Source organism: Emys orbicularis, chromosome 3 (genome assembly GCF_028017835.1).
Source record: "Emys orbicularis isolate rEmyOrb1 chromosome 3, rEmyOrb1.hap1, whole genome shotgun sequence".
Taxonomy (NCBI): domain Eukaryota; kingdom Metazoa; phylum Chordata; order Testudines; family Emydidae; genus Emys; species Emys orbicularis.
Window position 1 is genome coordinate 160,078,828 of NC_088685.1, and position 13,851 is coordinate 160,092,678.

At 43.4% G+C, this 13,851-nt stretch overlaps 1 protein-coding gene across 1 annotated transcript in view; it reads right to left on the reverse strand.

Annotated features, from left to right (window-relative positions):
- Nucleotides 1–12,724, reverse strand: part of ENAH (ENAH actin regulator) — a 183,342-nt gene extending 170,618 nt beyond the window's left edge. Inside the window, exon 1 of the mRNA XM_065401940.1 lies at nt 12,664–12,724. Coding sequence (XP_065258012.1) covers nt 12,664–12,668 — 5 coding nt within the window. The 5' untranslated portion in view covers nt 12,669–12,724. The remainder of the gene's footprint in view (nt 1–12,663) is intronic.
- Between the last annotated feature and the right edge of the window lie 1,127 nt (nt 12,725–13,851).

Below are 13,851 nucleotides of genomic sequence, written 5' to 3' on the forward strand. Positions count from 1 at the left end.
ATAGAGATTTAATTTAGCATTTGAGAAGTTTCATTTATTATAAAAGTAGACAGCTCTCATGCATTTGTACTAAGAAACACTGAAAATTACATTGCAAGGTTCCTGGACAAGATTTGCTCAGTTTGCAAACCAAAGCGATTTTTCTGTCAATACTTTAAAGTCAACCAATGATCTCTCTCTTGTGCTAAAAGTTGTATGGGTGACTTTATAAAAACCTGGATTGTCTACCTCTTCCAAATACAAACAACAACAAAGATTCTGCAATTAGACTTCCATTGACAGTTTTGTTGAAAATGCACAAGACAGAACAGAAACCAGATCACTCTTGCATTGGTGTAATGACTCTGCAAGGTTAACACTACTACAAAAATTGTTTGCCAAAGTAAACAAATATGACCCACATAATAAGCAAGCACTTATGTTGAACAAGGGAGTGCCATTTCTGATAGTAACTTTTCTGACAAAAACTCTTAAAACTTCAGTATACTGAATATCTAGGTTATTTGAAAGGGAAAAAAAAAAAAAAAAAGAGTGAACAATTTCAAGTATAAAATTCTGACCAGAGGTACAATCCACAGAATTAAGCAGCCTATCAATTTTCACTACTAATAAAAAGGTCTCATCTCCACTCCAGCAAAGCAGTAAAAAGAACAAGCATGTTAAATGAAAGCCATCAAACGTACAAAGATTCTGGAAGAGAATTCTTCATAAGAACATACACAAAATGTTAAATGGTCCGACACTCTACTACTATCAGTTTGTTTTAATGTTTTGTTTGAAAAAGGCTGACATTTCTATAAATTGAGTTTTTCTAGAATTCCTTCTAATTTACATGCAAAAATCTATTTTCCCAATTGATGGGAAGCATGGGCTGCGAAGAGAACAGATCTTAGCAGTAAGTACTAAATCCTAAAAGGGACATTTTGAGAAGTTATTCTATTTAATGTTTGAGAACCCAGGGTGCTCCAAACTGCACAAGGTAATGAAAACAGTCCCTACTCTGAGGAACTTAACATCTAAATTTAGTTTTCTGTGTAAAATAAAAATATATGGAGATATACCTATCTCATAGAACTGGAAGGGACCCTGAAAGGTCATTGAGTCCAACCCCCTGCCTTCACTACAGGACCAAGTACTGATTTTGCCCCAGATCCCTAAGTGGCCCCCTCAAGGATTGAACTCACAACCCTGGGTTTAGCAGACCAATGCTCAAACCACTGAGCTATCCCTCCCCCCCTGTGTATAGCTCCTTCTGTGATATGAGGTTAATGTGAGAAGTGAGGTTTCGAATTTGGGAAGAAAGGTAAAATACCAGAACCTCTGAACAAAAAACAAAACACCACAAAAAATACAGCCACTTCACACAGCTTAAACTAGAATCCTCCCGAGTCTGTTCATGCTGCAGATCCGCTATAACATAGCAAGTAAGCACTGTTACGTTTACAGATTTGATTTCTGACACCACCCAAAAGTGCTACTTTGCTGGACTTGTATCTCGCTACAGGGTGCAATCAACTTCTATTTTTCCTCCCACATGCTACAGTGGATGTAGGCAAGTTTCTTGGCCACACTTTCTTAAAAGGAAACTATTTGTCATTATTGAAAGAATGTACTAATTTTAGACTAAATGGAGATGGTTCTTACTAATGTTTCCTTATGTGCTCCAGCTTGGTCTAGCCACTTTCTAATGTAAATAATTATGAAAGGTAGATTTATTTTCCTTGAGCATGGATCTCATGCTTACCCTTTATTGTCCCCACTTAAATAGAAAGCAAGCAAAAACATGATCAGTCTCATTTAACTCCACAATTTAGCTCCTGTATTGACTTTAAAATGAATACTTATCAGTAACTATCAAGATGTAAATCAAAGAAAGAAAATTAGGTGGAACGATTAATCTGAGGGAACATAAGAAATGCACAGCACTGCATAAAGAGTTAAAGTATGGTCTTTCGACCCCTTTTCTAGAGGCAACTTTTATTTGTAAATAGCTGGTGGAAACCTAGGATGAAATAGAAGTTACAAGAATGAACTAAAATGTCAGTTGTGCAGGGAAGCCAGTGCTAAAAGTCACTTATTTTCAAAAGCATTAAGGTTGTATAGAAGTGGGGTTTTGTTCTTTAAGTTCTGTCTCTCTGCTATGGAAATGAGCAAAATCCTACAATTAGAAACCTGACTCTAGCCAGGTGGTTTAGATACAATCGGCACATATATTTCTACAATGCTGAATAAAGCAGACATGAAGTATCAGGAATGATTTTAGATGAAAGGTCAAAGTTGAGGAAAAAAACAACCTGAGTCTAAAAATGGATTTCCCCAGTAGCAGAAGATGCATGCAACTCTGCTTAGTGCTCTGTTCCTACACTAGTCATGCATGAAATGCACCGGGTGCGCAGGGAGCCAAGTTCCATTATGAAGTACTCCCACGTCTGATGCACACATATGCCTAAGGCAGGGTGGAGAACTCCTGTCAGATGCTCTGCCTTAGACCAGGTCTACGCTACAAACTTTGATCTACATAAGTACGTATATTCCACATACATACTTGGCTACTTACGTCAGCACTTTGTATGCTCAGTAGCAGTGCTTGCATCAATGCAAAGTGCAGTGCACCACAGGTAGGTATCCCAGTGTGCCACATTCCACCTATCCAGCACAATGTCTTTGGGGATATTTTCACAGCTTGTTGTGGGATAGAAATGAGTCATGCAGGGATCTCCAGGAACTAGGCATCAAGTTTCCAGCATACAACTTTCTCCATTCCATAATGTAATCCATATCCCATAATTTTCAGGCTTTTTTAAGAAAGTGTCCCACAAACCCGCACGACCCTTTTTGCTATCCACCATCTCTGACAGAAGCATGGAACTTGCACTGCTCTGTTCTCATGAATGTTGCAAGTACAGGACGTATAGCTCTCCAGCATTTGCAGGGCCATAGGAATAACCATAACAAAGGGGGGCATGACAATTTCGTTGAATATGAAGTATTGTTGTAGTCGTGTTGGTCCCAGGATATTAGACAGACAAGGTGGGTGAGGTAACATCTTTTATTGGACCCACTTCTATTGGCAAGAGAGAGAAGCTTTCAAGCTTACACAAAGCTCTTCAGAAGAGCAAACTTGAACACGTGTCTCTTTCGCCAACAGAAGTGGGTCCAAAAAAAGACATTACCTTACCCACGTTGTCAGGGCCGGCTTTAGGGCGATTCAGCCGATTCCCCGAAATCGGGCCCCACGTCCCTAAGAGGGCACCGCAATGTCCCAAAGGAGCTGCCACCGAAGTCCCGCCACTGTCTTCGGCGGCAGCTCAATCGCTGCCGCGGAGGAAGGTCCCTCCGCCGAAGTGCCGCCGAAGGCACCGGCGGCCGATTGAGCTGCCGCCGAAGTCCCGGCACTGGCGGCGGCGGCAGCTCAATCGTTGCCGCTGTCTTCAGCGGCATTTCGGCGGAGGGTCCTTCCTCCGCGGCAGCGATTGAGCTGCCGCCGAAGACAGCGGCGGGACTTCGGCGGCAGCTCCTTCGAATCGGGCCCCGCGGTGCCTAAAGCCGGCCCTATATGTCGTCTCTCTGATTCTTTCAAGGCCAGACTGCTAAGGGACATAACAAAACAATTCAGGGATGTTGGTGGCATTTCAAAAGCAGTTGCAGATAGTGAAGCACTGGTTCTGGGCCCAAGAAACAAGCAGCGAATGGTGGGATCACATAGGAATGCAGATTTCGGACGATGAGCAGTAGCTGTAGAACCTTCGGATGTGAAAGAACATGTAATAGGGTTCTTGGCGGGCTCAGCAGTCTAGTGGTTGGCACATCTGACTTCCAGCTCCTTGCTTCCATGACAGAGGTGTCTCAGTTCTTAAGGAGGTATGGAAGGGGGACCTGGCCCCTCCCCTTTCCATCAGGTCTCAGTCCAGAGCCCTGTGTGAAGTACACTGGCAGGATCCTCCCCACAGAGAGTCTAAATCCACTGCCCTGAGCTACTTCCCACCTCTCTCTCTTCAGTTTGGGGCATGGCCATTATAGCCCAATCTGTAGTGGCTTAACTCAAATAGCACCCCCTTTGTGGTGTCCTGCAATGGCTTAAGGGACCTTTGGGCAGGGCAGATGCAAGACTGGAGGGGCCTAATCCCACAGTGTCTCTCTAGTTCATTAACAATTCACTCACTGCAAGGTGCTCTTTGGTCTCTTCAGCCATCTCCCTCAGTCATGGAAGCAGTGCTTCTTCCCCGGTGGCTGTCAGGCTTCTAGCAATGATTCCCTCATGTAAGGAGGCAGCAAGTCAGTCAGCTCTGAACTGAGCCAGGTTCTCTCCTTTTCTTCTCCCTCCAGGCCTGGCATTGGTTACAGATATAGCAAGGCAGAGCTAGCTGGGTGCACTGTCTCTCTCTAACCCTTTTTGTGGTGGTTTGAGGCTTCTCAACTTCATCACAGGCCATATTCCTGGATCTGTGTGCCAAGCTTGCCCAGCCCTCCAGCACAAGGACACTAGAAAGAGATGCACTGACAGCTGAAAAGTGAGTGATAATAGCACGCTGGAAGCTTGCAGCCACGGGTTGTTATTGGTCAGCAGGAAATCATTTGGAGATGGAAAATCCACTACGGGGGCAGGTGTCATGCACGTGTGTAGATCCATTAATCGTGTCCTGCTATGAAGGACTGGAACTCTCGGGAACATGTAGGAAATAGTGGATGGATCAGCAGCAATGGGGCTCCCAAATTTCAGTGTGGGCAAAAGACAGCACACATATCCCTATTTTGGCACCAACCCACCTTGCCATAGAGCAGGGGTGGCCAAACTTACTGACCTGCCAAGCTGCATGCGACAATCTTCAGAAATTCAAGAGCTGGGGTGCAACTGCCGGGGCTTGAGATTTCAGCCCCACTTCTGCTGAAGCCCCGAGCCCTGGCAGGTGCACCCCGCAGGGCTGAAGCCCCAAGACCCACCTCCCACTGGACAGAAGCCCCTATGCCACCATCCCATTGCAACACAGAGGTCCCAAGCTCCCACTCCAATCTGGTAGGTGGAGAATTGGGGGAGGAGGCTGTGAGGTGCTCCATGAGCCACACTTTAAATGTAAAAGAGCCACATGCAGCAACCATTTGGCCACCCCTGCCATAGAGGCTATCAACAGAAAGGACTACCTTTTATATGATTATGCAAGCATTGGTGGATCACCAGGAAAGCTTCACTGAGATCAGTGTGGGCTGGTCAGGGAACTTGCACGATGCTCACATCTTTAAGAACACAGAACTGTTCACAAAGCTGCAAGCAGCGACATTCAGCAGTGATCCTGAGAGACCAAGCCTACTCCCTGCTTCCCTTGCTCATGAAGGCACACACTGACCACTCTGACAGCAAAAAAGGAAAGATTCAACTACCAGCTCAGCAGGTGCAGAATGACAGTTGCTAGATTGGTAGGGATGCTGGTGGTATTTATTCACAAGATTGGATCTTGGTAAGAAAAATATTGCAATGGTTATAGCTGCCTGTTGTGTGCTGCACAATATCTGTGAGGCAAAGGGGGGGTGTGTGGGGGGGTGTTGCTGTCTGCTAAGTCTGAACAGAAAGACAAAAGGGCCATTACAAGAGCTCAAAGTGTACCTATGCAGCTGCAGGATGCTTTGAAAGAGCACTTTAACAGTCAGCCACATTAGTGTGCTGTGCTGGACTGTGCTCTGGCCCTGAAGGCTTGGGGGCTGTTAGAATTGTGTAGTGCTTGGTATAGATTTATAAATATTATACTGTGTCTTTTAGTGAATCTATGAATATGCGGTGCTTGCTGTCAATTTACCTATATGACAGGGTGTTCTGTTGAACCTATGAATTCTGTGGTGCTGTACAACAACAAATACTGGGTGCTTTGAGTACTACTATGCATTTTGCAGTATGTGTGGTGAACTAATAAAGGTGACTATTTCAAAAACAATTTTGAGTGACGAATACAGTGCAAATAAAGGACAATACAAACTTCTAATTTAAATTAATGGAACAACTTTAACATTAGAGAGGCAGCAAACATTTCTGCCTATTTCACCGCCCAGAAGATCCAATACCTCCTGTCTACTCCAGGCAGGAGCATGTTTAGTGAGCGAAGCCAGCATGGCTGGTTGGGCAGTTGAACACAACAAGGGAGAACTGCTAGGTGTGCTTGCCAAGGTGGGCAATCGGGAAAAGGCATTTCAAAAACACAGAGGGGGTGGATTCCAGTTTCTGAGACCACTGGGCAGTGGAATTCACAACTGTGACCAGAGCAGTCACTGCCAGGCATTTTGGGACAGTTGGAGAACTGTTAGGGTTGACAAAGGTCACACAGTATCTACAAAAAGCAACAGAGAGTCCTGTGGCACCTTTAAGACTAACAGATGTATTGGAGCATAAGCTTTCGTGGGTGAATACCCACTTCGTCAAGACGCATGACGTCATGCTTTTTACAGATCCAGACTAACACGGCTACCCCTCTGATACAGTATCTACACTTGCACTGCACGGACCTCAGTAGGTCGACCATGGCTCAGTGCTGTTCAGGAAGATGGTTTTATTGCATTGCCTTAACAGGATACTTACATCAGCTAGAGACAAATTTGACTATACACACATGCATAAATAGGCTGACAAGTCAACTTATGTCAACCTAACTTTGTAGTGTACACCAGACCTCAGTGTGTCAGGTAGGCGTTCAGTGAATAGGTGCTGAATGAACAACTTCTTCCCATTTTGTGGGGAGGTAGAGAAAGGACCATCTGGCCCTTCATGCCCCATAGTTCAAAGTGGGAAGAGAGACGAGCAAGACAAATTTATCTGACTCTGCTTAAAGATACAGAGCCTTGCATTAGGATCAGGAGGAAGCAGCCTGCATGCATGCATGCTTCCAGACCGATGCTGAATTTTAGAATGCCTTCCTGGACCCCCACATCATTTGTAATTTTTAGATCTCTGCAATATAACTTGATAAGATGGCCATAAGTAGCCTTCTATGAAGAATATGCATTTTGGGTGATGTACATTTCATTTACTTAATAATCTTGTGGAATAAAAGCTTATAAATCTACTATCAAAATAATTCATTAAACTATCCAGAGACTTTGGGGAGAGCAGTTGTCAGATTCCATGTCAGATGGGGGGGGGGGGGGGGTACAAGAATTACTTGCAACTGTCACAAATGAAGCGCTAGCTAACAAAATCTGCAATAGTATCAGACAGATGACTCAATGTGTCTGTTAGGCTACATCTATACTAGGAGCGAGAGAGGCAATTCCCAGCTCTCACACACATACTTGTGCTAGCTTGATGAGAGCTAACGTAAGTATAAATAGTAGTGTAAGCCACGCCAAATATGTACCCACAGGGTTCAAGCGGGTTTGTATTCGGCATGCTGCCTCTGCTACTGCAGCTACATTCCTATTTACACTTGCGCTGGCTCTCACTGAGCTAACACAAGTATGTGTATGCGAGCTGGGAATCCCACCCCAAGCTCACTGTGCAGACATAGCCTCACTCTATTTAGAGCAAGGAGAGTAACCTGAACTGAATTCTTGTGCCCACCTGAAAAAATCTGCCTACACTTCCAATTTTACTCTAGAGAAATGAGCAATTTAGTGATTGGGAACATGTACAGCAATACAGTACAATTTAACTGACTGCTATGCACTTTCAATATTTTGTCAAATATTTCAAAACTAGATTACATTTTCTATTCCAAATATGTAATATGTCATGCAGGTAGTAAAAGCTACAACAAAAGCCCAATTCTGAAATTTTACCCTATACAGCAAAGCATGCTGTAATACCCTTCTTATTCTCCCATTCCTGAGTTACTGGCTCTTTCTGCTTGACCACTGTACCAACATTAAATTACTATAAATTTATTATTGTCATGAGTAGTGTCACCTTTTGAAATAACTCTAGGACACACCTGAGATTCCTCAAGAATTTCATATCCTAATGAAGCTAGCTTTGCTACTATTGGCTTGGAACTACTTTTTCTTCCCATTTTATTAATAGAGTAGTGAATGAAATCATATCTTAATGCAGCCTTTAAAATATCAAGAAAACGTACTTGCCCAGACCCAAAGTCTGCTTGACTGACTTTTGATGACTGATATATATATTTACCCAAAGAGAAATTATTTACCCAAGGTAAGCAGAATTTTTGGAAGGTTGTTTTAAAGAAATCTAAAATCAAAATAAAAAGGTTAAATAAATCATGAATGAGGAAACCATATAACTTGCTAAGAAATGGACTTCATTAGAAAGATCAGATCTGCTACTTTTCCTGTTTAGAAATTCAAGTGCTATTAAAAATGTATCAGAGGGGTAGCTGTGTTAGTCTGAATCTGTAAAAAGCAACAGAGTGTCCTGTGGCACCTTTAAGACTAACAGAAGTATTGGAGCATAAGCTTTCGTGGGTGAATGCCCACTTCATCAGACGCAAGTAATGGAAATTTCCAGAGGCAGGTATAAATCAGTATGGAGATAACGAGGTTAGTTCAATCAGGGAGGGTGAGGTGCTCTGCTAGCAGTTGAGGTGTGAACACCAAGGGAGGAGAAACTGAGGATAAATGGACACTTGCGTAGTGTCCATTTATCCACTACGCAAGAGGATAAATGGACACAAGTCAGATATCAGGAATGGCAATATACAAAAACCTGTAGGAGAACATTTCAACCTCCCTGGCCACACAATAGAGGTGTAAAGGTAGCCATCTTACAGCAAAAAAACTTCAGGACCAGACTCCAAAGAGAAACTGCTGAGCTCCAGTTCATTTGCAAATTTGACACCATCACATCAGGATTAAACAAAGACTGTGAATGGCTATCCAACTACAGAAGCAGTTTCCTCCTCCCTTGGTGTTCACACCTCAACTGCTAGCAGAGCACCTCACCCTCCCTGACTGAACTAACCTCGTTATCTCCATACTGGTTTATACCTGCCTCTGGAAATTTCCATTACTTGCGTCTGATGAAGTGGGCATTCACCCACGAAAGTTATGCCCCAATACTTCTGTTAGTCTTAAAGATGCCACAGGACCCTCTGTTGCTTTTTATTAAAAATGTAGTATAACCTATAATAAAGGGGGATGGTCAGACCAGACATTTGTAAACAAAGTAACATATTAGAAAGAAATATCATTAAAAATGAAAATTCTGAACATTTTATTTACTGTTCTTCATGAATTGCAGAAAGATGTCAGTCATCAACCACTAACATACAGATATTCAGAATACTGCTCAATAGAATTTTGTTTAAAGAAATTCTGCTATCACAATAAGAAGTCACACCACCACCAAAACAAAAGTTATATCATGCAAGTTGCAAGATATAAAATTACTGTAAATTATTGCATTCTTAAACTAAGATATTTTAACAGCCACTTTTTTCAGCATTCCAATTGGCTATGGAAATCTCTAGTCATGTATACCTATTTCTGGATACCTATTATGAGATTAGTCCATTCACATAACACTATAGTCAGACCAACACCTATTCTGTCAGTTACAATGCAAAAAGAGCAACAGACATGTAAGAATCAACTGTTTACCTTCCCAACATGAGAAGAAAAAAAAAAGAAAAAAATAAGCCTACTGCATAGTTAGGTTTCTGAAACAAAACTTGTTTTGTTACAGGCGCTTGTCTTTACTCCTGAGCAATTCAAGATTTAAAATTCACCTGAAGTCTGTGTTCAATACCAAAGATCTACATAGCTGTTATATAATATTCAGACAGCTACAAACAAGCCACTACAAAATCTAATTGCCAAGGTCTGGTATTTACTGTTGATGTTTACATATATAACCTATTGTGTTGTCTATTACATTGCACAGATTTCAGAATTTGGTTACAGTTACAGCAAGCTGTATTTAATAAGGGAAAAATTGGTAAGCTACTGTATTTGTTAACTTCTAACCACCTAGCTACCCCAAATATGGCAGCAGCCATTCATAAGTCAGCCCAGCGTAACTTCAGAATTGGGATAGAAGGAGAATAGTTTTCTGATCACTTTGCCGTATGCGCCTTATCGCACGCCTGAGAGTGCAGAAGTGTACACTGAAGTTATAGTTCAGAACAATTTTCTCTACCACTGTACACTGGAAAGATTATACACATCTATTCCTTTTAGATCTGTCAGAGTGCCAATTGTATACATTCTGTCTGCTTGTTATAAATCAAGCTATAAGCTTGTTTTCTATAGAAAAGTAGAAGAGCCTCCATCTCAGAACTACACCTTAGTTTATGATCATTTATATCTAAATGTTTGTCTAGACTATGATAAGATATTTTAAAAAGGTGTTAGCTACCAAGTTTTAATACTTGGCCTGTCTGTGCTAAGTTGTGTTTGACGTATTAGCTGGTCACATTGAAGCATAGGCTCTTCCTGTCATCCCGTCCCATCCCCCAAATGGTTTACCTTAATCAGAAAACATGTTTTAAGATATAACATACTTGTCTATAAGACTGTGTAAAGACAAGTTAACTAATGCCTTTTAACTAACGTGTTTGAGAAATACACCTTTTATCCTAATTTACACAAGCCCTAAGAGAACACACTCACTGAAGTCTTGGCTACACATACATGTTGTACCCATTTAACTAAATAGATTGAGAAACTGATTCAATTTAACACTGTCCACCACAAGGGGAATACACTGATTTAACTAGTTAATAAACCAATTTAGTTACATTGATACAATTTGTATGCTTGGGTAAGGCTTGGATTTACACAATTCCTGAAGAATTCTTGAGGTTCCTTTAAAATATCAGCAATCATTCACGAACAAACATTTAATTTCGGACAATTTCCCTCTTTAAAAACTGTTGTCATTTAGTATTTAAAGATAAACACACAGATTTTTACCATAGTTGTAAGACATTTTGCTTAGACTCTGTATACCTATACAGACAGTTTAAAGTTGATTATACAAACTTCTAATTAGACAGCCTAAGGGGAGGTTTATATTAGAAACTTTTGCTGGTAATGTTGTTGGGGCATGATTTTTTGTAACACTTCTAAACTAGCAAAAATGTTTTTGCCAGTATAGCTTATTTCACTCACTGAACCAGTACAAGCTATAATGGCAAAAGAGAGCTGCATCTACAATAGGACAGCTAGTTGATATAACTATACCAACAAACCTTTTTTAGTGCAGACATGACCTAAGTACAATAATTGTCTCAAAACTGCCGAAACAAATTCACCTCTAAAATATGCAGCAAATTAGATATAAAACTAGGCTTTTTAAATAATCAAAATAGTCAAAACTACTATGCACAAAATATGCAATTACTATGAATTAACTGAGTATTTTACAAGTGTTGAGAAGCTAGCCACTTTGTGAAATATAGCTGTACGAATAAGAGAAAAAAGTTATGATTTAAGATATAAATTACAAAACAGCTTTAAAAAACCAATTTAAGGCATAAATAACTACAAACAAAATACAATAAAGCCATCCAAGGATTAGAATGCAAGAAAAAAAGAACGAAGCTCTCCATATGCCAAGCCTGCATGCATATTTGCCCTTGGGAAAACAAAAAAACACAAACCTTGAGAAAAAAGTTTAAAATAGAAACTTCTTAAATTTGTGAAGAATTCCTATGACTTGACACTTTGTCACAGCAAAGGAATGTGCGGATTATATCATGTAAATCTTACTGTTGCGTTCTAAAGGACTTGGCAACTGCTTATCATTAATCTTTAACACAAAGAAGATTCAAATCTAACTACAAATAAGACAATACCTTTGAAGGGCAATTTACAGCACCCCCCCCCCCCAAAAAACACAACTGTTTAACCTAATGGGTAGGCCTATATGGATCACAATAATGCATCTCCAAATATACCAGCATTCAGTCTACCAAGTCACATTTCTCACGAAGTCTTGCACCAATCCAAAGAGAGCTTATGGACACAGAACAGGCACGAAACGGCTGGAGGGGGTGGAAAATAATCTCCAAGCAAATACGACCACATAAAGGTTGTCTCTTAGACAAATGGACACGGACACACACACCAAAAAAAAAAAGGGGGGGGGGGAATTACTAATGTATGGCTCGATGTTTGCACCTGAACTAACAAATCCTAAAAACAATATATTCACCACTGCTGGGGGGGGGGGGGGGGGGAGAGATTTTTGCCTCTATTGATTACACAGGGAAAAACCCAGCTGCTGCTGCTGCAATGCAACACACGCCGATAAAAGGGCAGCGCTTCTCCCTCCCCGCCTTGGACACGGGATCGCAAGTAGCCTCTAGCCCCCCAAAAAGGACGCGCCAGGAGCTCACGAGCCGGCCCCTCGCGCCACACAAATCACGGGGACTCTCTCTATTTACGGACAGCCGCGCCCGGCCCGCTCGCTCCCCAAGGCGCCGGGCGGGTTGGCCATTATCCCTGCGGAGCCAGCCCTGCCCTCGCCGGCCGGGCCGGCGCCCGAACGCCCCTGCCGGGGAACAGACACAACGGCTGAGAACCAATGGCCCCCAGGGTGTTTTCACAGAGCAACAAGCCAACGGCGCAGGAGAACCCGCCCCTGGAACAACGCTCCCCCTCCCCATAGACCCACGGGCTGCCCCCCTTCTCGGGCCTCCTCCCACCGGAGATCCCCACAGCGCACCCCATGCAAACACCACGGTGCGGGGTGGGGCGATGAGCCCCGGGGCGGCCGCTCACCTCATGGTGCTGCCCGGGCCGGGGAGCCACTCTCCCCCCCTCCTCTCGAGCCGGTGCTTCAATGGGCAGCGAGTCCCTGAGTGCGAGCGAGTTCTCCGTTCAGCCGCCGGGTCGGGCCAGACCCGACCACAGCGGGGAGCCGGGGGTGAGGGGAACGAGGAGGAACAAACCAACTCGCGGAGTAGGGGAAAGTGGAAGGGACGGGAGCGCCTGCACCAGCGCGCGGGCGTCTCGAGACACCGGCTTGCTTGAGAGGGTGGGGGGCGCACGGCCGCACGCAGGGGACGCGGTGGGCGGAGCGGCGACGCCACGCCCACTACTGGTCTGCGTTCAGTGCGGATTCTAAAGAGGGGAGAGAGGGGATGTGAAGCAATTGCGGGAAAAACGAACGGGGTTAATGTGCTTTCGCGACCCCTACTGGGGAGTAGCGGTCCCTCTGCACACGTGTATCGCGCAGGGGGTCCTGTGCCCACAAGCACTCCACGTAGTATTGCTGAATCCTCCCCTGCTTTCTATGCAAAACAGAAGTTCACGTATTGTATGTGACCACTTGGTACTCTCCCTCTATACTTGCCTTGTATGCTTACTGTTCAAACCCCAGGTGATTTCTCTGCACAACTGCATTGCATATACTGTTGTACCTTCTTACAACCCTCTCTACACATCACTGCATTCATTACTGGTGAATACTGTGGTGGGTTCTCTACATGTATGTATTGCATTCATTGATTTCTCTGGTTGTTCCCCGCCCACCTGCCCTGCAGTCCAATGATCAATGCTCCACTTTTTCTCCTACACAGATGCATTATAATTCATCACTCCCTTGGTCCCTGTGAATCTGCAGTGTGTATCTACATGATGTTCCCCTGAATACCACTGAGTTTTTTTTGCCAGTTGTGGACACATTAGTTCCCCTTGGAGATTCTTCTGTGGCCTCTTTATGCCAGCTCTGCCACTGCAAAGTGCCATAAAGCCCAGTGAACTGACAATATGGTAAGTTCCTGGATAATATACATCCCGCCAGAGAGCTCTATCTCCTTCTCTTGCAATCCCCCCCCACCTAGGGGCATGGTAGGGTCAGGGAACCAACAGTACACTCACAGAGCGCCATTACAGCTGAATATAAATTAGAGCAGCCCTGGGGCAATGACTGGATCAGTCCACGTGGTCACTTCCACCGCTCCTGAG